General features: G+C 39.4%; 1 protein-coding gene across 2 annotated transcripts in view; it reads right to left on the bottom strand.

The window, feature by feature from the left end:
* Positions 1-24,569, bottom strand: part of PLOD2 (procollagen-lysine,2-oxoglutarate 5-dioxygenase 2) — a 55,756-nt gene that overhangs the window by 18,669 nt on the left and 12,518 nt on the right. For both annotated transcript variants that reach the window (XM_064516841.1, XM_064516840.1), the window contains exons 2-9: positions 18,770-18,861; positions 16,919-17,055; positions 11,115-11,278; positions 9,806-9,918; positions 8,064-8,127; positions 7,253-7,350; positions 4,696-4,797; positions 235-360 (exon numbers count right to left, since the gene is read on the bottom strand). In XM_064516841.1, the coding sequence (XP_064372911.1) occupies positions 235-360; positions 4,696-4,797; positions 7,253-7,350; positions 8,064-8,127; positions 9,806-9,918; positions 11,115-11,278; positions 16,919-17,055; positions 18,770-18,861 (896 nt within the window). The remainder of the gene's footprint in view (positions 1-234; positions 361-4,695; positions 4,798-7,252; positions 7,351-8,063; positions 8,128-9,805; positions 9,919-11,114; positions 11,279-16,918; positions 17,056-18,769; positions 18,862-24,569) is intronic.

Here is a 24,569-nt window from a genome sequence, read left to right as displayed (position 1 = left end):
AGTTTGTATAAATAGACTCTAGCAAGCATTGCTTTGATTTCATTCACCTTTGTTCTGTGTTAATATAATTACTCTGTTTTCCACTTCTGCATACTGCATTATGAAAGATAAACTCTTCCTATGCAGTTTAAATATGCACATATATACAATCCATATACTTCCCCCCACACACGCATTCATTCATATTATAATTTCTAAAAATGAAGCTTTGCACAATAGTTACATAATACTTACATTATTATGAATGAAGATACTGAATGCCTCCTTTGGGTAGTCCAGAGTCAACAGTCTGTCTAAAAATTTAGGTAGGAAAGGAGTGGGTTGTTCAATGAAAACACCAATTTTTACCCTTGGATATTCCTAAAAAAAATGATATTTTGACACAACCAATAAGACTTGCCTCCTTTCTAAGATTACCACATCATGAGACTAGTTGCTTTTTAATATAGCTATATAAGGCCACACAGCCTTCAAACAAACAAACCAGACTAACCCAAAAGTGCTGTCCCCCATATTTGTATCCTCTATTTGACTTCACAAAGATAATACATTTAATATTGTTAGAACCCTCTTTAAGTTTCAATAACAAACTACCAGTTTAAGTAATACAGTAAGGTTTTTAAGTTCTTATGTATATAAAAAAATAAAACAATAGCAAAAAAATATTTAGGGAAATGCACCTGAATCTATGCGGCAACTTCATTATTTTTGAAAGTAATATTTGTATATATTAAATTTTAATAGTCAAAAAAGGGTAAGACCTATTTAAAAAAAGCAGTTAAATAATACCACAAAATATTTTTCTCAACTGTACTTTAAGCCAAAGATGGCCATACCTTTCTTTTTACTTTTACATGCACCAGCTCCCCCCCACCGCTGCTGACTGAGTTCTGCATTACTTCCCTACTGAGTGATTTTATCAAGACCTTTGATGAACTGAGTATCTCCCCTTGTACCCAAGGATACCGAAATTTTATCCACCTTATTTTAGTCCTTTAAATGAATTTTCAAGATCATCCAGTCCTACTTATTAACACTGTTTAGGATGGTAACTTTTTGCCGGAAACAAATGGTAACAGTAACAGCCAAGTTGCATACTATTTACAAGTTTACAAAAAGTAGTATACTGACTTAACTAAAAGTGGTTGAGAAGGTGGTGAGAAGAGGTCATATATAGCTTATATTTTAAAATGTATTTGTTCTCTTAATTCCAATCTTTTAAATCCCTGGGTAACATATCCCTGGGTATTAATCCCTGGGTAATGTAGGCACCACTTAAACAAACCTAGACAGCACTTTTGTATGTATTCCTAAAATACATTGTTACATTACTTGAAATGAAGAAATTTAGCCTTCAAATGCCTCTGCTCCCACACACAAAGAAATGTACTGATTAAACAAAATTAGTTTTTCCCACCTTTAAAACAGACAGTTAATATAAACATCTCTAACTCACTACAAGATCCTTAGAGAAATCATAGGTGAGTACAAAAGATTTCAAGTTAGTTTTCCTTAAGCAATTCAAAGCCACTTGAAAAGCGTCTGGAGAAAAGATCAGTACGTGTTGAAATTTCACAAAGTCAGTGTCTACATAGGAAATCCAGAAACATACTGGCAAATATACCAGATAGGAAACACCAAGCACAGCACTTACCCAGACTACCTCCTATTCACAACTCAGTCTTCAAACCTAATGTGCATTCATGCAGGCATGCTAATAATTTCAAAACAGTTGAAGACGACATGTACACCGACTTGTCTTTAAAAAAGTAACTCCGATGTTCTCAGGAAACTACTCCACTGAGACCTGTGTCATGGTAACTGATACTCTTGACTGCAAGCGATGAAGGAGATTTATCAGGAAAGCAGTGTGTACCATAAAGCTTAATAAGCTGAAGATACCCAGGTGCTACCAATGATAGAACTGCTGTTAATATAACTTCAAATTCTACGCCACTTGTCCCCATATTTTCCAGGACAAAGAAAAGCAAGTTCAGATTGGAATTGCAAAGGTTATGGGGAAAACTGGGAAGTACTAATACTCCTTTCATACACTGAAATGAATTGTTTGGCTATGATTTTCAACACTGTAGACTAAAATCTCAGGGGTGTGACCAAAGCAAAATAGTGTCTAAGATATCAGAGTACAAATTCCTGAGAGCTGCTCTCCCAGTATTTCTTCTCAAAAGGGAAAGGTCATGAATCTAGACCCTGGTTCACTATATGATAAAAAGCTGTCATTGCATAATCCAAACTTAAAGTCAGAACATACAATTTTAATACTCTCTATTTTGACTATATCAGATCAGTGATTTTGCTTCTTCCCAATTAAGCCTGAGCAAAAACCTTTCCAAAACACCCACTCTGCACTGGGACGTTACCTTTCATCTGACATTTTCTCATTTTCATGAAGGCCGTACGTTTGCCTTTTCAAGTTTACTTTTTCACAAGCATTACGCAAGCATATGACAATTTTCTGAAAAATACAAGATACTACTCTGCGAGGTTATTTTGAGACAAAGTCCGAGAGCCCTTTCCACAAGATTTGCCAGGGAAGCCAGAGGCTGAAATGAGATCGCTCTTTCCATTCTGCAACAGGAAGTGTCCAGAACAGAACAAATTTAAGGATTTAAGAAGCAGCTGTAGGGCTGTTCATTTCGCCATCCAATCCAATTTTAGGTTTTAATTAAGCAAAGAAAAAAAGAAGAAAATAAAAATGGCAAAAGTCTACATGCATTGTGTCAAGCTCTGTTTTTCAATTTATTTACCAGCGCCCTGCTTCTGTCTGAGTGGTTAGCTAATCTGAGGCTGACCCAGGCTGTTTAACATTAGCAGCAGAACTCAAGTTACCATGAGGGTTTCCACAGCAAGCCCCCAGCCTGCCTTTGGCTTTTCTGCTCATCCATCACAGAGCAGCTCACACAAAACCATGGTGATTCTTCCAGCACCTCTGCCTCACACACACCCACCCCCAACAGAAGGAAGGATACGCCTGTGCCCATGATGGACAGCACTAGTATTTCATCTACTGGTTCTACACTAGAGCTTCCTGGCTTTGTACCACTTAAGTAAAGGTCTGTAGGCTTGCCCAGCCCGAAACATTAAAACAGCAACACCTAAGCTCATCATGTCAATTCATGCTAGAATTCATCTAAAGCAACCGAAACCCTAAAACATAGTTGGCATCAACAAATTTGATCCTCTACCTGCAGTGAAAAATAACTACAAACACCTCACAAGATAGGAGCACATCAACACAGAAAGTTAAGTAAAACAATACAGCAAGGATCATGGTAAAGATTAACAGCTGGTATTGCCCTTTTTACGAAAGACTTCTTGTTACGTAGCAACTAGCCAGGCCTGAACAGAAAGTGTGTTCAGAAAGTGAAATATCACTTGTAGTCAGAAAAGCCAAAAGTAAACATTTCCACAGAGGCCAAGAAAAAGTCTCACTATTCCTTCTGGCAGAATAAGTGAGGTATGAAGTCCAAAGAATGAATTATAGTAAAGGACGACAACTTCCAAAAAGATGTGCTCAAACTATAGGAAGCTATCCAGTAAATCACTGCTAGTTACTTCTCATTACTAGTTTTAACTACTTCCCAACCATGTTTTAATTGTCCACACGGTTAGGAAAAGCTAAAATAACTTCTTTCCTCAGGTTACGTTTAAGCTGGATTTGGGAGTGCAAACACCCGTAATTTCAATAGAACATCATTAGAATGTACTTTCAAAGCAAAATGATGATTAAAAAAACATAAAAAGAAGCTGAAAGTGATTACAATTCCAGCAATAGCTTTTTGAATTTATATCCCAGTCCACAAGCTGCTTATTGTCCAGAAAGTCTTTCACTTTGCCCTTTAGTCACAGGGATCATAAGCCACCAGTTCTTTCAAGCTATCCCCACTTTTCATGACCCCCTCAGCCTTCCTCTCATATCTTCACTACAGAACAGAAACGAAACATACAGCTGCTGTAAATAGTTTTAGAAAAATCTTGGTGTCCTTATAAGTACAAGTCTTATATTTTTACACTGTAGGTGTTTGCATATACTCTGCCTAAAATGTGCTTAGTACAAACTGAAAAATATGTAAGGACATTGGAGATGTCATACTTGGAGGCAAAGAGCAAAAATAAGAATAAATTCCTAAAAAACAGATACACACGCACCTGCCTGTGTATGTTTGTCCTCTGAAAATTCTAAATATTGTGAACTAATATCAGATCTCAATTACATCAGATCTATTATACAGATACATGTTTGCATTTACAACAATACAGGTATCTGTATCACCCTTCACAAGGTAAAGCAGCAGAAATTTTAAGTGCTGTGACTATTCCTCCTATGTTTCCATGCTTCCCAGAAAGTCAACTTATTCACTGGAGTCTTGCATAATTCAGAAGTGATCCATTGAGCCTCAGTGAACAGAAGTAAGAAAGGAGGGCTTTTTAGGGTATTTTTTAATAATAACAGGGAAATCTATATTAAAATGCAGTCAGTATGAAAACATTTCTAAAACTATTGGTACTTCCAGTAAATTGAAATTCTCTTCATAGTTTCACATACCAAAAATAAATAAATAAAGGTTTACATGAAACATAACATTGCATTCTGCAGACATTTTGCCTCAGAAATAACTATATACATATCAAGCCCATCCAAAAGGGTTCTGTTACAGTAAGAGGTATTCTTACCATTACTGTTGATAGGTCTAGCAAGTCTAAATCACAAATACTGCATCCAGTTTCCCGTGTCCAAGCATTGGGGATATAATTTCCCAAATAATTCAAGTGAATCTGGTAAACAAATGAACAATTAAGATTAATGACATGTGAATGCAAATGCTGATTTGTACCTTTTAAGGCAGTCACCCTTAACCTTTGAATCCCTTATACCTAAAGATAATTGACTGTACTATCTTTATATCTAAAATAAAAGAAACATAACAGCAGGAATTAAAAGCTTTTTCTTCTTCTTTTTATTTACACAACATAGATGATATTCAGTTTGGCTTCAGTTAAGCCAAACAATCGTTGCAAGCATTAAAAACTACCAACTAAATGCCTGTTTGCATTCCAAGGCACAGTCTATATATCATCCAGGCTCTCAAGCTGTTCTGCCTAATTTCAAGCCAAAAAAAAGATCATAGCTTTAATTCTCTTCCTAAATCTAAGAACCATCAGCACTTTATACAAAAGATAAAGAGTGGCCATATGAAAGCCCCATAGAAAACATGGAAGATATATAACCAGATGACAAAGCAGACTGGACTTAGCTTTTGTTTTGGCAAGCTAGGCCAAGATTCAAAAGCCAAGCAATGGGATATGTTTTAAAACAGCATCTAGCTTCTTAATAGACTTGGAATTAGCACTGAACAAGATCTGCATTTTTTGTCAATGGGCTGCCTGGGCTGCCATGTCCTCCTGGATTGTGCAGAACTTCACTCTTCTCTACTGCCTTTTGCAACGGTTGAGGGATCTCTTACACTGGGGAAAGTCTGCCTGAGAGAAAGCTGCTGCTCTTTCCTTCTCTATTGCCTTCATCAAAAACTGGAAGGCTAGAGTGGGCTCTTACACAGGAATAAAATATGCCAGTCCAGTATTCAATTTGCATTTTAACATATATTTTTTGGTTTTGTTCATATTGAAAACCATCCTAGACAGCTTATAAGTAGAATTGCTTGAACATAATTCCATAAATGTACAATAAAGTTTAGAGAAATGTTTCATAAAAAAAAAATCTCACTAGGGTAAAAACCAAAAGAAAAAGGGGGAAAAAACTATTAAGTGTCAAATAAATTGTATCCTTTTCAAAAAATGGCTCTGACTAATGTAATTTATTAATCTGCAAGTTCAAGAGATTATATACAAAACAGGAAGTGTTTATAAACACAAAACTTAAATTTGGGGTTGATTCTGGAAATCACTTTAATGCTAGTTAATTTACTAACTAGTGAAAACTTTTTTCAATCTCTTCATATTAATGTCTTCTTAACTATAGCCCATGTTTAAAACAGAAGAATCTAAACACAAACACACAAAATGATGTATAGTAAGAGTCTCCTCTGTTTTTAAAGAGAAATCTTTCTGTTCTATGGTCAAGGTTAAGAGTCACGGCAGACTGTAACATTAACTACATGCAGAAATCAAGTTTTGCTTAATGTAGCATAGGCTGTGGATTAGCACAACAAGTCCAACCTAAACCACTTACCCAACTGCAAAATATAGTACCTTTCTTTTCATTGGCAAGAAGTCAGCAAAGCCAATGATGATAGCTCATTTGACATTCGAGTTGAGGCAAATAAATTGAAACAACATGGAAGAAATTGGTCATATATTTCACTACTGAGTAGTTATAAGACAAACAGATTACAACAGTAGTATATTCACTAATTCAGAAGATGAAATACAGTGCAAAAAGCTAAGAATCAGTCACTGGGATATCGATACAAGCTGCAAACTTAGCACCATTAAGCTGGGAGGCACTTTTCTGGAGAGCACAAGCCACCCCGAGGAACACGCGCTCAGAATTGCTCACAGAGCAGCAGGGCCCATTAGCGAACGGGGCAATCAAAAACGGTACGCCGTGACACCACTTCGCTGTATGACAAAAAGCGCAACTGCCACATAGCCAAAATACAGCTATTCCTCCTCCCATACAGACTGTGCCAGGTCCTTCAGACCACTGAATCCTTATAAATGGAGCAAAGCCGCCAAACCAACAATTTCACAGGGCAGACAGAGCTCTGCTGCGGTCCCACAGCTAGTGAACCATGGGAACTCAGCAGGCAATGATCAAAGACACCGAAGATTCAATGATACAAGCCAGCAACATAGATAGTTTATGAGGTCTACGGTGGGATCGGATACATTTTGTTTTGTACCCCAGCCTGTGACTCTATGTTAAATCTCTCTCCCCCTAAAAATCTACTCTTCTGATCAGCATTTAATAACCAGAAAGACATTCTTCACTAGGGTTTCAAGAATGGTTTTGGGATAGTGAACAAATGAACATAAGCTTATTTTTTTCTAATGCCCAGTGCTGCAATGAATTTGGGAGCAGAATGAGCTGCTTCCGCATTGATGTCAACTTACAATGGCAACCGAATAACATGATGGACAGACCTCTGAGAACGGTTTATCCCTGCAATTCTTATTAACATCAATTAGAAATAAGCAGCAGTGGTATGCTAAGATGTTGTTTTTGCTATTACTAAAATTGTAGTTTCTGCACAAAAAAGCTGTCACTCACTTTAGTTGGACCATTTCCATGAACAGTGATTGGTAACGTCTCATATATGGAATTCCTAGCTCTTACTTTTCCTTCTTCAAATTTCAAAAGAACTTCATCTGCAAATCAAGAAGAATTGTACAGTAGGCAAAGGTGCAGTTTATAGGCAAAAGCTAAAATTTCAGACTTCTCTAAACTCTTGTTGATACAATATGTCCTATTGCTGCTATTACTAATGTTGCTTATCCTTTTATTTATTTTAATAAATCTTGAATTCTAAGCTAACTCTTTAGGCCAAAAGAGGCTACAATAAACTTCAGAGTTTACCATCAGCATCCTTTAATATTTGAAGAAAATCTGCTTATAAAAATAATCTTGTACAAAGCACATTTATTGAGAAATCAAACTTACCTGATCTAAATATGGCACTGCTCTATAATTGAAGGTTAAAGGTGAGAAAGGGAGTTTGCAAAAATACAAAAAGTGGAAGCTTTTTCAATTTAAATTCATGACAAATAAAGAAAATTCCGCTTTTTTTCCTCATTCTCATTTTGTTATCCATCCTTATTCCTATAATCATGTTTGTGAAAGGTATATGGAAAGATGGTTCTTGACTTTGTATTTATTGCTAACTTCATTTACTTAAAACTATTTCTTCTATTTTAAATCAAATGTTTCATCAATGAAAAAAAACCTGATTAATGTTAAACCAAAAAGACCTGTGATTAATCTGCTAATCAGGTTTGCCCATACAAATCTTTAAAACAAGTAAGCACATTTGTTAAGGCAATTATAGGTAATAAAACACAAAACATGCAAATCATACACTTACCTACAGCTCCATTTAGGGTCTGGAAAATTGCACATTTGTGATCCAAAGTAATGTTAATGCGTTCCTGAAACAAAAGTAGCAAAGGTGGTCAGGTGTTGTAAAAGCCAATGCTTTTACTGTAATGCAACAAGTTATACTGCAGTGAAATAAATAATGAGTAAATAATCAGGCAAGACTATGTTATTTTGCATAGTTTTAGATATAACTCTTATTTTTACACTGTTCAAGCATTTCTATATTTCTGTCTGGTGCAGCTGTATAGTCATTGGCTTTATAACTAGAAAAGCCTCCTGTAAACTTGAAGTATATAGGTCATGATTTTCCAAAGAAACTGCAATCTGGCAGTGTAAGCCAAAGCCTCTGATTTATCTTAAAATAAATAAAAACAGAAAGAAAGAATTAAAAAATCTTGGCCAAGCAACAAAGCATACTGGCAGTTTTTAAATCAAAATGCACTGTGTTTTAACATTTCAAAAATATAAAAGCTAAATCTACATATTGTGTCAAAATATAAACTACCTGCAGCTTTAAAACACGCTTCTTGTACTAAACTATGCCTAGCCCTACTTACATTCTTATTTAATATACCTTACTCTACCAAAGTGTTAAGATGTTGATCAAAGTATATAGCCTCTAAAATACACCAAAAAATCCTTGTATAGATAACATACTTTATTTTGATCTTCCACGATTTCCTTACGTGTTCTACAATTCTGGATATTATCATATTCTCTTTTAATACTCTGATTCTCAGTATAGCATTCCAAGTTAGCACTATGAAGACATTTTGCAGCACTGTCAGTGCTGCACTGTGCAGAGGCACACATTTTTTGTCGAGAAGACTGTCTGTTTAGACAGCTCATTATATTACTTCTGACTTCGGTGCCAAGTCAGCTCTAGTGCCTCTACATTCTGCCCTCTCAGCTGTACATCTAGTAGCTGACTTCGCTTGCATAATGCCAATGCAAACACCTCTGTACCTGGATCTAAACATGCCCTATGTTTCAGGCACACTTTCATAAATAACCGTGCATGTATTTCAAAGACTTCACACCTCCTTTAAGCACGCAAATGGTCACAATCGACTTCAAAAATCTACAGGATCAGCTTCTAAATCCAGTTGTTGTTGCATCAGTACACTGTTAATTCCGCTCAGCCCTCTTCTCAGCATCAGGGCCATGCCTCTGTCACTCACTGGGCTTTAACGCGTACCTCCCTGCTACTCTGCACAGAATTTTGTTAAGCGAGGGCATACAGAAGTCTCCACCGAAAGTTTACAATGCAGCCTTACTGAACCTATCTGCACAAAAATCCAAAGAGGCAGAGGCAGCTGTGGGCAGGACCTGAAATGGCAGCAAGCCAAAATATAAAATGCTGGATCGGCAAAAAGTTCTGGGACACCCTGGAAAAATGCCACATTCTCTGGCTGTCAAACTGCAGCGTACGTGGGACTCTCATCAAGATGAGTGTGTCTGATCACAGAATCACAGAGCTGTTATTTCTAACAGCGAAGCACAACCTGCCTGGATCTGCAGACAGCCTGAAATAATATTTCAAGTCATGACCCTTCTGAAACCTGTTCATCACTCTGACAGTAGGAACCTCCACAGGACAAACACAACTGTCAGCATGGCAGGCAGTAAGAAAGAGGCTGCATTCCTTTTGGTTTTACCTTCTGATGTTTTATGAGGAGCAACATGTTACTTAAGCAGAAAGAAATGAGAAAGCCAGCCACTACTTACCCTTGCCAATGGGTCAACATAGATTTTGGTGTAAAACAGCTGGTCATCATCATTATCCTGCAGGTTCCATTGCTGTACAATACGATTTATATACGGAGCATAACCAATAAATCCTGCAATATCACACACACAAGTTATTTCCATAAAAAGCAGTACCGTGCCAATGGTGTTCCACCAGTCAGGGACTCCATTCCAACCGTTCAGTGCCAGCGAAGGAAAAGTAAAATTCATGCAACCTGGCTCCAAAATCCCATTTTCTTGTGGTGATATGTATTACTTATGTTTTAAAGAGCTCAAAATTAAGAGTTACTTCTATACTAATGCTATTTTAAGGGAAAAACAGGAACACACAATCTGTTTGGGATGGTCCTGTGAACTCCAAACCACAAAACTGGGCTATTATTGCTCCTGAGAAAGAAGTCCATCTATGGAAAAAAGCTTCATTTTCATCAATCGTTTCCTGCTGGCAGAGAAGCGAGCAACCTAATATTGCCAGAACCATAAAGGGAATTCAGCTCAAACCTGATATATATCACATTTGTGCCCAAACAGAAAAGACAAGGCAGATAGGTGAGGAAAAGAAAGAGGGAAAGAAATGGGGACACTCCCAGATCTGTGCACTGCCAAGTACCATGTACAGAGAACTCCTGGGAAAAGCTATGTACTGCACTCTGAAGCAGTTAAACAATGTCGAAGGATGCACGTATTAATCAGCTGCAAAATTATTAACAAAGCCAACATTTAAAGGACCAAGGACTCCAGAATTAACACTTCATTGAGATTAATGGCAGCAATTCACACTTCTCTTAGAACGAATTCCTCAAGCTATGCTGATGAGTTAGACAGAGTTAGGAGCACATCTATACCAAGTGCAGAGATTCTCAAAAACAATGTGGCCAAGTTAGGAAATTCTGCACCCCTGCTTATAAATTGTGCCTATAAGTAGCATTTAATTCTCTGACTAGGCTTGTACGTCTAGATGGCTTCTACAATAGATTCAGTTGGTGGCGATTGGGTGACCCCTGCACAACACTTCATTACAAGGCTGAGTTATGTCCTCAGTTGTATGTGATTTATGTGCTTTTCACAATGTTATTGCCAATAAAGACTCTTGAAGGAAATGTATTCTGAAGCATGGAAGAGCAGATATTAAAGAAGAAAAAAAGAAAAATAGAAAAACCCACCAATCCAATCCTCAATTTTGCACTTACGGAGTTCAAGAACAATTACACATACAAATACATAAAACAGATAACAGAAGTTAGCCATGTTCAAGTTCCAGAATTTAATGTCCAAGAGTCACACTTGCCTCCTGAGTTCAAGAATCGTTTTCCACTCCGGACAAAGGGATACTTGTCAGCTAGCCTTTTATCTGGCCAAATCAGTCCATCTGCTGCAAACACTACTTTATGATTAGCTTCCTGAAATTTCTTTAGTAATTCTTCAGGGCCACCCGCAAAGATAACATCATAGCTGAAAATAAAGAAAAGATGTCCAGTAGATTAGTTTAACACTTCTGTGTTCAAAACAAGAAATGACTGGATGATTCAGATTTTCAATATGAAATGCAGATATGCAACATGATTTCTCCTCTATTTACATTAATCTGTCTGAACCTTCTGCATTTTACACATTTTTTCCTTCAGACTTTTTTGTCCACCTGAAATTGATTTTTAGGTTTCATGTATTTTGAGTAAAAATACATTTTCCCCTTTAAAAAGTGCTTACATATTGAAAAACAAACAAAAAACTCTAGCAGGTGAAACAGAGTTGGGCTGAAAAAAAGATTTTGATGTCTCTAATTGGGAAATTCCAGATGACCTTGTTCCAAACCACAAGGGTACAGACTTTCTTCTGAAAACTCATATCAAGTATGTGGTTAGATATTTCTCAATAAAGTATACTTAGCCATAAATTTAAACTGTGCTGCATTCCCACAATACAGGGAGTTCTGCTTCAACCTCTTTAATCTGCTAGAAAATTCAGAAGGCGCTTCATAAAATCTTCCTCTGCCTTTACACGTTCATCAAATTTGACTTCAAACCCCTCATTGAGGACAAAGACCGAAAGGCATAGGGCTCATCTCTAAAAATGGCACTAATCCATAGCTTTAATGCAAAGCTGACAATCTCCCAGAACAGAAAGAAACACAGATGGGTTTGGCAAAGGCTACACAAGAATGTAGCATCACAAACCTGGTGGTTTCCTGTTATCGAGCTGTATCTAAATCAGTGCCTCTAAAAAAAATTCAAAATAAGTATAAGTGATTAAACTGTTCTTCTGTAAGGCTCCATTTAACTTTCCTTCTTTTGAGGAAGATTTTATTCTTACGAACTGTAGTGACTGCAGTACCTTCAGCTGCAGTATCTCTGCAGTGAACACAACTTCTTCTAGCGCAATGTGTTACTCAGCAATAATGTCAAAAGACCAACCCTTACCGACTTCCACTACTTCCTCATTTCAGTTCCGAAATTATTTAAAATGCCCTTTCTTCAAAGGGCACTTCATGCAGTTGGCTCACGAGAGCTGAAGAACAGCTGGCTTACGAATGCAAAAGGGAAGATTTCCACCACAGAGCACAGTATGAACTTTGGAGAGGAAGTTTGTTACGCAGTCTATATAAAGTAAGTGGGTTTCTGAAAACTCTCACTGTTTTGTTTCTCTGTAACTTTGGCAGCAGAACTTATGAAAAAAAATACTGTACATTTTGGAGTTCCTTTGGAAAAGAAGCAAAACCTTCTCCAGTTTTGCAAAAACTGCCTGTTTCTGCCCAGATACACAAAAATATAATTCCCTCACTTTTCCATTCAAATCAGGGTAGCCTGACTGAAAGGGAGAAGGAGGAGCCTTAAGGACAAGCAAGAACCAGGAGACAAGTTGAAGACTGCTAACAAAAATGGACATTTGTCTGAGGCTTTAACCTAATAGCTTATGGCAGGCTGTGCTTCCCCTCTTTGATCAAGTTTGTGCTGCTGCTGCAGATTTACAGCTGCAGGAAGGAACCAAAAACCCCTGCAACGCAGCTTCCCAAAGACTGTCATTCTGGAAAAGGAAGCCAAAGTTGAGCAACGTGCTATACTAGCCACAGCCTCTGCTTGTGAAAGATATATGCCACTTATTACACGACAGTTTATGACACAAAGCACTGTACAGAGTTCACTTCAGAGCAGCTAAACTGCACTGACAGTTATTTTAAACTCCACACACTAGTTGGTACCATGCAGGAGTACGAATCCATCATGGACCTACATCCTCTACTAATTTTCATGGAACTATTCTATAAAGATGTGACCTGCAGGCTTGGTGCTGACTCAGACAAGCCTGTCACACCATCTCCCAGAGGCAGGAACCCCACTAGCCTCCTGCTCCTTGCTACCAGTCACCTCCTTAGCTGCTTTACAAGGCTCCTGATTTCCCTGTCAAGCAACAGTAACACTTCTGGGGCCAAGCTAAACCCTGGAAGCTCATCATTTGCCTTGCTTACCTGCTACTTCAGATTACGTGCAATATATAGCAGGGAATTTCTGCAGTAAGGGAAGATCCCAAGGTCTATACTTCCAAGAACATCTCAAAATGGGTTCCAGGACAACTGTTGGTATGGGTTATGCACATGACTTGCTGCATCCTAATTTTGAATAGGGCTTCAGAATTTGATGATGGAGTGAAAGTAAGGATATATCCAGCAAGAGGCAGGCTGTCTTTGCAAGGTGGAAAAGCTCAAATGCTCTTTTATTTATTTTTCATAAATCCTTCTGATTATGCAGAAGGCAAAAAAAAAGAAAGTTTCCACAATTCCAGTTCCATTTCCTGCAGCTCTGAGATTGCAGATGTTCTGGGCTGGAACATGCCCATCCCGGCCCCTTCACTGTGGCAGGGAAGGGGCCCTGTCCTCTCTTCCTCCACCAGGGCTGGCAGATCACGACAGTGGTTTAGATCATCTAGAATTGAATGGGCAAAATCTGCATCCACAGCTCAGAGTGACAACACTTACATACAGCTAAAATAGTAGTAAGAGCTCAAACTACAAACAAGAAAGGGTTTACCAGTAGCCAGGTCCCAGATTTCATATTATTTATCTGCACTGTTAGGCCACACGACCATTTTGAACCAGCGTTGTTCATGCTGTATCCACACCAGGATCATCTTAAAATGCTTGAGGTGTATGTACAAAAGGTAAATATGCTGCATTTCCTGGCAAATGTTTTTAAAATTTTTTTGAGAGATGTCAAGTCTACCAGGATACAAATGGGCTGTTGTGGGAGTTTTGAATGAACAGTTACAGCACCAACCATTTTAGTCCTGTCTATAGCGACCATCAGCCAGTTCAATCTGAAATGGTCCGAAGTAAACCAGTAATTAGCCCTCCCAAATGCAAACCTAATTTAAATAGTATTCCATCAGCAGGCAAGTAGCATTTGCTATCTGCAAACAGATACTCCTTTCGTGAACAGTTTTGTAAGTGAATTATCTCCAACTATTCCCATAATTGTGAGCCCTATAAAAACACTGCTCAAAAACCAGCAAGAAGCAAAGTTTAAGTAAACAGTTCATTAGAAATGATTTGACTAGTTACAGCAAGTAAATAAGACATTTTCTTTTATCCAGATTAATATTTCAAATGATTCACACTGAATATAATGAAAAACACTTGAAAAAGAAGTTTGTTATATTTATCTTTCCAAACTTACTGCTACATTGATGAGCATCACATTTACAGGCCAGGATTCTTGGAAATGAAAATGCTCATTAGAAATAAAGCATATTGCTAGAATCAGACTAACAAAATAAAGCGATTTTTTTCCCCTTGAGGAATCAGTTCTATTAGCTTTAAATCAAAATATGCTGGGGATTATCATCCTCAAGAACTTGGGAGACTTTAAATCATGCGATTTTTACAAAAAGCAGCGCTTCGGCCTGATGCAATGTGGCATCTTTCTTACAACACACACAGTCCTCTGCACTCTCTCATCCATTCCCATCAGACAGTCTGTCCCTGGAGAGAGTAACCTGTTTTGGAGAAGAATTTGAGCTACCCCAAACTGATAACCAATTTGCATATTTGTCCATATAGGGAGAAAACTGAAGTAAGGAAAATAAATTTGCAAACACAAACACCTCAATGCAAGCAACAAACATTTGGGAGATATTTGCTTCAGCTGAGCTCTTAATAAAAAAGAGCATAATCCTTAAAATGCCCCTTAAAAAGTTTCCATTATGGCTTGACCAACAGAACAACTGTATGAACATTGAATATAGTTCAAAAACTGACCATGTAGCTCCAAACCATGTTACTTTTATGTTAATTAAGTATAGCAGGGAAAATATTGAGTAGATAAGTCATTTTCCTTATAAAGCCGTTCTTAAACCAGTTAAGATGATTTAGACATTGGCCTTCTAGCTCTACCTCCTACCTGAGGTAGGATACAACAGATAAAAATCAAAAAAGTGAAAGAAAATTGAGTAGCATCTTTAAAATTGCTACCAGTTTAACAGGCTACTCCAACCTTCCAAAAATATTAACATATGCAAAACAAAGGAACTTTTCAGTAAATACCACTGTCAGACCACTCTCTCGCTTTTGATGAAGTCTGCTGAACAAATTCTGCCAAGCCCCTTTAAATTGCAAAGGGGTTCCTAAAAATCACAGTAGCTCTGTTCTGCCTAGTCTTGTGCAGAACACAACCTATGAACAGGAAAATGAGTGGGTAGGTTAAGAGCTGAAGCAAACTTTGGGAGTACACACTCCAGAATGACTTGTCCTGAACATCAGTGGAAGCAGCACAGGCAACTCTCCAAGCTTGCACCAAGCTGGTGTCCCAAGGATGCCTCGGTCTGTAACCCTTCACGTGTCCAGTTCAAGATCGGTTTCCCCTCTCTTCCTTGTGGGTATCCTCCTAGAGCTGTGACTGCACTCTGCTTATTGATTAGGTGGAAGATCTTGCTGTGACGGTGTGCTCCTTTCCCCCAATGTGCTCCTCTCTCCCCCTCAACCTGACCTCCCCATAAACAGCACGCAGGCAGGGGCTAATTGAGCATGCACCAACTAAGGCCAGTCTAGCATGAAAATGAGCCTATGAGTCAATCATCTTCCCCCCTATAAACAGGGAGGAGCCCAGAGCCCCTTGAGCTCTCCTGCATGGCAGTGGGCTGCACTGCAGAGCCTCCTCCTGAGTAGGGATGCCTCTCAAGGTTACTCCTTGAGGTCAAGAGATTCCTTACCTGCAACAGATCCTTGACAAGTGATTAAGAGCATGCTGAAGCTTTGCAAAACTTTGCTGAGCTGTATCTCTGATTGATTGTGCACATAATCCTTTACACACCCAGGCTCCTGTCTGAAAGAGTTTGGAAAGCAAGGGGTCCTTTCTGAACCTTGTGACTCAACAGGAGGGTCTCCTTTGCACACTCACTTAGACATGAACTGCTGACCAAGTCTGGGACTAGGATTGGATCCAGCTGCACCCAGACTCCTCTCTGAAGGAGTTTGGAAAGCAAGGGGGTCCTTTCTGAACCTCCTGACTCACCAGAAGGGCCTCCCTGACACTTTCAGCTGACCCTGTCCTTCCGCAGTAAGTAACTGAGTGAACCTTGCCATCGAACCTCGTTAAATCATTGTCTTATTTACGACGGCACTTTGTTAAGTCACTATCTTACCGCAATAGAACATAGTGCTGCCTCTCTGCTACAAGTGAGGTGCATTACTCCACTCATCTGTGACACTTGCTGACAACCATGAGCTGGTTTCTTAGCTACTCTAATCATCCTATCATTGCAGGAACAAACACTCCCACCTTGCAGCTGCATCCTGCTCTTACGGCAATGGATCAGGGAAAGGGTAAACACTTGCCTAAAAGCCTGTCAGCTCCTAATAACTGTTTTTTCTCCTCAAGGGAGCTGCATTATGCGCAATTCTTATATTTTTAAATCCATTTAAAAAACCTAACAACTGCTCCAAATGCAATCTAATATTTTTGTGAATGGAGAAAAATGGAAGCAAACTCTCCCAAATAAACAGAGAGCAGGAAAAGCAGCATGCAACTTTCAGCATGTCACAGCAGCTACTTTTGAGAGCCTACCCAGAGTAAAACGTAAAGGCAACAAGCCAGACTCGCTCACCATTCAATAAACATTATAATCAAGTCCTCTTGATCAGCATAGCTTTCTATTCCTTCTTTCAGCAGCCGAACTTTCTGCCCTCCGCCAATAGAGTTAGCTAACTCTCCACCTTTCCACTCTTCACCTTTTCCAAGTACCTGCAACAAGGAAAAAGCACTTTTTGCTGGTACCCAAAAAACAAGAGGCTTTTTAAAGTAGACCCTTATTGAAAACAGATGTTAAAGCAGAAGCAACACATTAAAGCACAGCAAGCCAGCATTTCCAACATCTTAAGTTTTCCATGTCTGAAGCGGTATTCAGCACAATGACATCATTTCAAAAACATGAGAGACACATTTCTTAACCAAATAAGAATCGAGCAATTGCCTTTCCACCACCACTTACTCAAACACGTCTCCTTTAGAAAAAAATGTGAGTAATTGTTTCCAAATTTGTATTACAGAAACATTCTGAATGAGACCTTTAACAGTCAATGTAACATTTTTAGGAACAGGAGGCATAACAGAGCTTGGGGTAACAGGATATTAATAAAAACTGCAAGGTCTAGTCCTTTCTGAAATCTCTCCAGAGCACTTTTATACTAGTAGAAAATAGGTTTCCCAATTTACAGCTGACTGCTAAAAAACAAGTAAACAAAATTCTTCCCTAGCCAAGTGCTACAGTGAATTACATCTCTAAAAAGGAAAAAAAAAAATAAAATCCTTAAACTTTTTGTGGTGTTTGAGCATTTAAAGAGTATATATATATATTTTTGTAACTTCTAAAACCTGGAAGAACTACAATTGCATGGTGTTTTGGACAAATCTGCAAAGCTAGTAGATGTATCTAGAGGCTTCCAGGGTGTTTTAATACAGCATTAATACACTAGGAAAGGTTCACTCCTCAGTCCTCCAAGTTCAGTGGCAGAAATCAAACTACAGAAACCCAAATTGTTTCTAAAATGAAATCACTAGGGGACAACTGTAATTTGTGTCTTTCTTATTTATAGTTTTAACATCCTGCTAAATAGGCAAAAAAAATTTGTAATACAACCTATGAATCCCTGAATTTTTTCTTGCAGAATCAATTTGTGGGAAAAGTTTAGAAGAAAGTTAGGACCTCCCCTTTTTCCCAAGGTCACGCAGAGGCCAACCTCAGGACGTGAAATATGTAGACATGTAGCAAGGCAGAAAAGACTCGCAAGAGTGACAGAAATGTTTTGTCCTCTCAGAGAATTACAGGTTCTTGGAAAACACAATGAAACTTATCAGTCCCGTGATCCTCCCTCTGCCGCAGAAGGGATCCAGCCTTGTTTAAGGAATAAGGGGGACATACAAAGCCTTTTCGGCTGCCTGAGGCCAGTCAGTACAACTAACAGAGGTATTCATGCAACTACTCAAATAAATAAGTAGCACTGAAAAGCAAGATTATGTGATAATTTATGACAGAACCTACAAATGACTGAGGACGCAAAGAGATGTAGGACTGCTTGGAATAAAAAGGGGAAAATAGCAAAATTGATAATAATAAAACAATAAATCCAGAAAGTTTTGAGATTAAGGAAAAAACAAACTCTTCCTGATCATAACTTTAACCTGTTGAATAATTCAAAGGCAGTGGAGGAAGTCCCCTCCCCTGGCACATTCAGAATGGGGCTGGCAGGTATACAACAGGGCCACCAGCAGGGACATGTGCAAGATGTCCCAGCCACCTCTGGGCTCTGTACTTTTTTTTTTTTTTTTTTTTTTTTTTTTTTTTTTTTTTTTAACCTTACCCCAATAGGCAAGCAAGCTAATGCAACTACAGTTACTACTGCAGTATTTCTGTCTTCAAAGCTGTATAGTATGACTATGGTATGAAAATATACAATACCTTTACTGTATAGTTGAAGTGCTTTGCAGTTTGCATGAAACGGTGAAAGCCATCTGTTTCTTTAGTTGCTACAGTAAAAACTAATAGTTTATCTGAGGAGGAAAAAAGGGAACATATATTAGTATATTTGTAGGCCACAGTTTATAACAAAAACATGCTGAACAGCACTGGACCAAGAAGCCTTATGACTTGCATGTGTCCTGTTCAAAGAGAGGAGGCAAATGGACTGTCCTATTACAAACCTGAGGCATCATCAAACAAGGAACTACAAAGGATGAGGATCCTGTATTTAAAACTATCCTCAGGAAGAGGAAGCACAGAAATATATCCATCATATAAATAATCAGTTCAAGAGATAAAAACAAAGCTAGTGTGACTGCTAGACAGGAAGGAATCCTTAAAACTAAGATAACATACTACTTTTTGGTCTGAGCTAATCCTGTGACCTCTTATCACATGGCTGAATGATACCAGAGAACTTCAACCAACCTCAACATCTCTTCAAAGCAACAGCGGGTGGAGTGACAATAAGTTTAATATTCTTGATAAAAAACAGGATGGAAAACCCACTGGAAACAGGTCCCCAAACAGGCTGTGTTTAGTACTTTTAAGCCCTTTGGCAGAGACAAAAAAGCGAGGCCCTTTGTTTTATTCAGAACCTGGTGTCTATAAACTGTACCAGTGCTCATTTTGCCCATTTACTGCATACAAGCAAATGACTTTGCAACCAATTTCCTTTTCATATCCCATATCCCTATCCAATACGCTGCATAACTGAGAGACATAATTCAAAGCTATCAAAAACACAGGACCCATATCCAACACCAAGTATTTTAGTCAGACCAGCCTAGATCCCAGAGAACATTTCAGTTCCCCAATTTGGTCGGAGTTCAAGCAACAGCTGTTCTCTAAACACAGCTCATGAGATCAATCCTTACAGAAAGCGAAATGAATCACCCCTGATGGGTATTCCAGACACAGTGCCTGTTGTTGCTTCACTTCCCCAGGAAAAGTCTGCTGGGTTTATCTTCACCAGCACTGTAACATCTGGTAGAGGTGGCTGCTGTAAAAAACATTCCCACTAATCCTTACGTCTTTCACTAACACAGACACAGCAGCCCTCGGACACGTGAGGCTTCGTCAATGTATTTAAGCCAATCGCTGCTTCCCATTTGGTTTTGTTTGACACCAGCAAAATTAACATACTAGTAGATGTTCCACTTCCCTCTTTCTTTGTGGAAAAAGGTGCATCTTACTAGCTACATACGTGACGCTCTGCAGCCATGTACTGGGGTACTTCAGAGGGACCTCTGAGTAGTTAACTGGAACTAGCAAAAACAGCTGCAGGAGCACAGAGACAACTTGCAGGCTAACAAAAAACACATTTTCTAAACTCCAATGAAATTTAAACCTATTTACTACAGCTGTAGCAGGCAAACTGTGGAGATTGGTCTCAGGAGCCACTAATATTTTTTCCACTGAAATCACAGAATGACAGAATGGTTGAGGTTGGAAGGGACTTTTAAAGATCATCTAGTCCAACCTCCCCCGATCAAGCAGGGTCACCTACAGCACATTGCCAAGGACTGTGTCTAGACAGCTTCTGAACATCTCCAAGGAAGGAGACTCCACAACCTCTCTGGGCAACCTGTTCCAGTTCTCAGTCACCCTCACGGTAAAGAAGTTTTTCCTCATGTTCAGACAGAACTTCCTGTGGTTCAGTCTGTGCTCGTTGGCTCTCGTCCTATTGCTGGGCACCATCGAGAAGAGCCTCGCCCCATCCTCTCTACACCCTCCCTTCAGATATTTAAATGCATTGATAAGATCCCCCTTCAGCCTGCTCTTCTCCAGGCTGAACAGTCCCAGCTCTCTCAGCCTTTCCTCATAGGGCAGATGCTCCAGTCCCCTAATCATCTTAGTAGCCCTTCACTGGACTTGCTCCAGTAGCTCCATTGCTCTCTTGCACTGAGGAGCCCAGAACTGGCCACAGCACTCCAGATGTGGCTTCACCAGGGCTGAGTAGAGAGGGAGGATCACCTCCCTCGACCTGCTGGCAAGGCTCTGCTCTTCCTGATGCAGCCCAGGATACCATTGGCCTTCTTGGCCACAAGGGCACACGCCTGGCTTATGCTCAACTTGTTGTCCACCAAGACCCCCAGCTCCATCTCTGGGGACCTGCTTTCCAGCAGGTCAGTCTCCAGAAATAGGGGTTAGATTCAGCATTAGTCAGCAGGTCTTCTTCAAGAACAGTCAAACAGGGTCAGACAAGGGCCTACTAGCTCATCTTTAGCAGCCATAAGCATATGCAAAAGGAAGAGCAAGCACATGCAATATTTTCTGTGCTTACTATCCCAGCCTCTGCTTATTTTCAGTTTCAGGGGTTTTCCTGAACCAGATGTGGTTTCTGTATATTCTGAAACTTTTGATCCATTTCTCAACCTTGTTCTTACCTAGTCATCCCTTAAACTGATGTAAACATTAAGCAGTGACAGCATCCATGTATCTACCACCCACCCACAAAAAACAACCTTGCTTTGTTTGTTTTGAACAGGGCTCCTATGCTTTTTAGGATATATTTCCTGAGTTCTCATACTGTAAAAGACAGGGAGCAATCCACCTCTACCTGCCCTCTCTCCCACTCAGTATTGCAGACCTCTCATATCCTGCCTAAATTTTGTTTTGTTTTTGTTTCTTTTTGCCCTTCTCCATGCTGAACGGCCCTAGTGAAGATTGGCAGATTTTAACTACTGGCTCTGCTCAACTACACTGATTCTCTTCCAGGCAATACACAGCAAAGAAGTGGAAATACTTCAAACATTTCAATCAACTCAGCTTGGACACCCAACAGTTTTGGACAGACAGACCATTTTAAAAGGTGGAATTCTTCCACCTTTTCTGCACTTAAGTGCTAGCAGCCTTTTTTAGAGCAAGGACCCAAAGAAAACCCCGTGAGAACTTCTTAAATGGACAGGAAGACCCTTGCAGAGGATTCCAGTGCAATATATTCATAAATGCGCTGACTCACAGATAGACATAAACACAGCAATAACACGTTGTTACATCCAAAATCACTTCAGTGATGCAGTAAGTTCAAAATCATTTATTTTAAAAGGTCATGCAATCTAAAGTAATTCTACAGGAGTCACCACAGAATGGATAAAGAACACGGTATCTCAGATCATGACTAAAACAGAACTGTAGACAGAGGGTAGGATTTTTCTCTATGAAACACAAGCAAGTTATGATTAATGTTTTCTTCAAGCCCTGCATTTTCAAATTAGAGAGAATTGGAAAATATGATCATACCAGACTGCATCATCAAGCCAAGTGAGTCCATTATTGAAAGTTTCCTAGGTGAACTCTCAAACGCTGACGGTAACTGCAGAATTTGGTTTGGGGTAGACATATTTTACACCTACCCCTTCCTGAGAAATGTTAATGTCAAGCATTTCAAAATCGGTACTTAAAAACATGATGTAATGACAAAATCTGGGCCAGATCAGATTAATCTTAGTTTCGTTTTTTTTATTTGACTTACTGACTATGAAAAACATTAAATAAATGTACATGTACAGCTTGGCAAGCACTAAATATCTATTATTCTTTATGAGATATTATTCTTTTTTAATGTAACCCACTATAACCCCATCTACAAATCATTCATGTATTTCAAGATTTACTATGCGGTCTGGTGTATTATTTGAGTTTTCGGGAATAGGAGAAAAGAAAAAGACGTGCTAAAGCATAAGGGATTTCAACCTGGACTATAAAAAAAAATGGAGAAAGCTAGGCAGACACATACAGTTTATACTGACATGAAATTAAGAGGACCTGTATTGGGCTTACAGCCAAAGAAGCCATTTATATAGGCTGCCTGAGTCAGTTTTGCAAACAGTCAAAACAAACAGGAGGCTTTTTTTTTTTTTTTAAGAGGTTCTATTCACATTGGAAATGTTTTCTTTTTAGTATACTTGCCAATGCTCTTTTTTTATTTATAGATGAAGAGTTTTAAGAGGCCTTATTTCAATGTCTCTGCTGCACTACTACAGGATTTTAAGTGCATGTGGTCCTTAAATAATTTTAAAGTGCAGCAGAATTGTTAATACAGTATTTAGAGTTCATTTAGTGTTAGATTTTCTTTATAGAATATTTAGTGTTTGGGGGTTGTTTGTCTTTGATAATCTGTGTCTGACTGAAGAGAGCAGAGAAAACATGTTTTTACCCCATCGAGTGCTTGGGGACTCACTGCAAAGTCTATTAAATTAATTACCTTGGCACATATAGATAGGGTATTATTAATCAAATGAGGAAAACAGCACCCTTTTCTTCTGGCTAATAAGATATTACAGAAACATTAACGTAATTCATGTAGGCTCCCATTGCTTTATTTAGACGCAAGTGATAACCTGCACCACACTATCTGGCAACCTTCCACCGAGCACAGCGCGGAAGATATTTGCTTCTTCCTGTGTAAGAGCGCGAAGAGCAGGCTCCTGACCATCAAGCATCTCTGCTAATTCCTCCTTAACCCTTAAACCTCAGTCACTTTTGATCCCATTTGTGAGGAACCAACGCCGGCTGGGCCCGCTGAGAGGTCGCGCCTGCTTGCCCCGAGGCCGCGGCGCCGGTTCCAGCACGCCAGCTGTGCGGCGACCACCGATCCGCAGCAGCGGAAAGCTAGCTGTAATTACTCAGAGCCCACGTTACCCACTGTGGCCCTGTACCCCCTAGCGAGCCAGCCACAAAATTCCCAGTTTTTCCTCTAGCTTCTAGCCGAGCAATGCGGTTCCCACTTCCTGACCCAGTGTCGGTGCCAACCACACCCCCCCGGGGCACCCACCCCAAGGCACACTGCAGCCATCCGCTTTAACTCCGCTGACTCCCCTCGGGTGAGCAGAGAAATACGCGCTGCCAATGGGATTTTCTAACAAGCAGCAACACCATCCTCAAAATGCAAACATATGTGAAAGAAAGCATACCGCAGGCGGCCCCCAGCGCTGTGGGGTAGCGGGACTCCCCGCTGCTCCCTGCCGCACCTCTCCCCCAGCCCAGAGCCTGCCAGCTGCAGCTTGGCACTCGCTGGAGGGGATCACCACGCTTGGCATATATTTCCGCAAGCCAAGGCAGTCCATGCAGAAAGGAAATACAAGCCCTATACTCAGGTTCAACAGGAAGGCATGAAAAAATCTCTGAAGAGCTTCATGCCAGATACAAGGGTGCTGAAGTTATTACAGTGCAATTATTCCAGACGGCTTTCTGATAGTTACATTCAAAAAAACAGCTGTTCTGTTTTGAAAACAAGCCTGCGAGAGGGAGCATTTGGCCAAGAAAAGTATATCCAGTGACAAACAGAATTTGTTTTTAAAATGCAAATTAGTAAACCCTTTAGTAGTTAGGGTATGAAAGACAAGACTGCTCATAGAGCACATGCAGTGTATTAGAAATCCTAATGAAGATTTATCAAAACATCTCATTCCTTTACTCAATCTTTTGTGCTGCTACATTGAGGGATCTGACTGCATCATAAATATTTATTTCCAGAAGAACTATAATCCAGAGCCTTTGTCTTCAGTGATTTTGCTGGCACAGTCTCAGCTAGGAACTACCATGACAGGACTGTTTTAAGTAGCAATGACCTCTTTCCTTGTACCTTGGCAAAGAAGATATGCAAATACCACTAGTCATCCCTTGCCATTCGCACACCCACATGTTTCTTATTTATCTTGAATGAACACAGATGGAGATTACTACATAATTTCTACCAGGGGTTGTGGGCACTTGTACAGTAGCTTTAGAGCAG

Source organism: Dromaius novaehollandiae, chromosome 9 (assembly GCF_036370855.1).
Source record: "Dromaius novaehollandiae isolate bDroNov1 chromosome 9, bDroNov1.hap1, whole genome shotgun sequence".
In the NCBI taxonomy this organism is placed as follows: domain Eukaryota; kingdom Metazoa; phylum Chordata; class Aves; order Casuariiformes; family Dromaiidae; genus Dromaius; species Dromaius novaehollandiae.
Note: the sequence above shows the minus strand (reverse complement) of the source record. Positions and strands in the feature narration are given on the sequence as shown.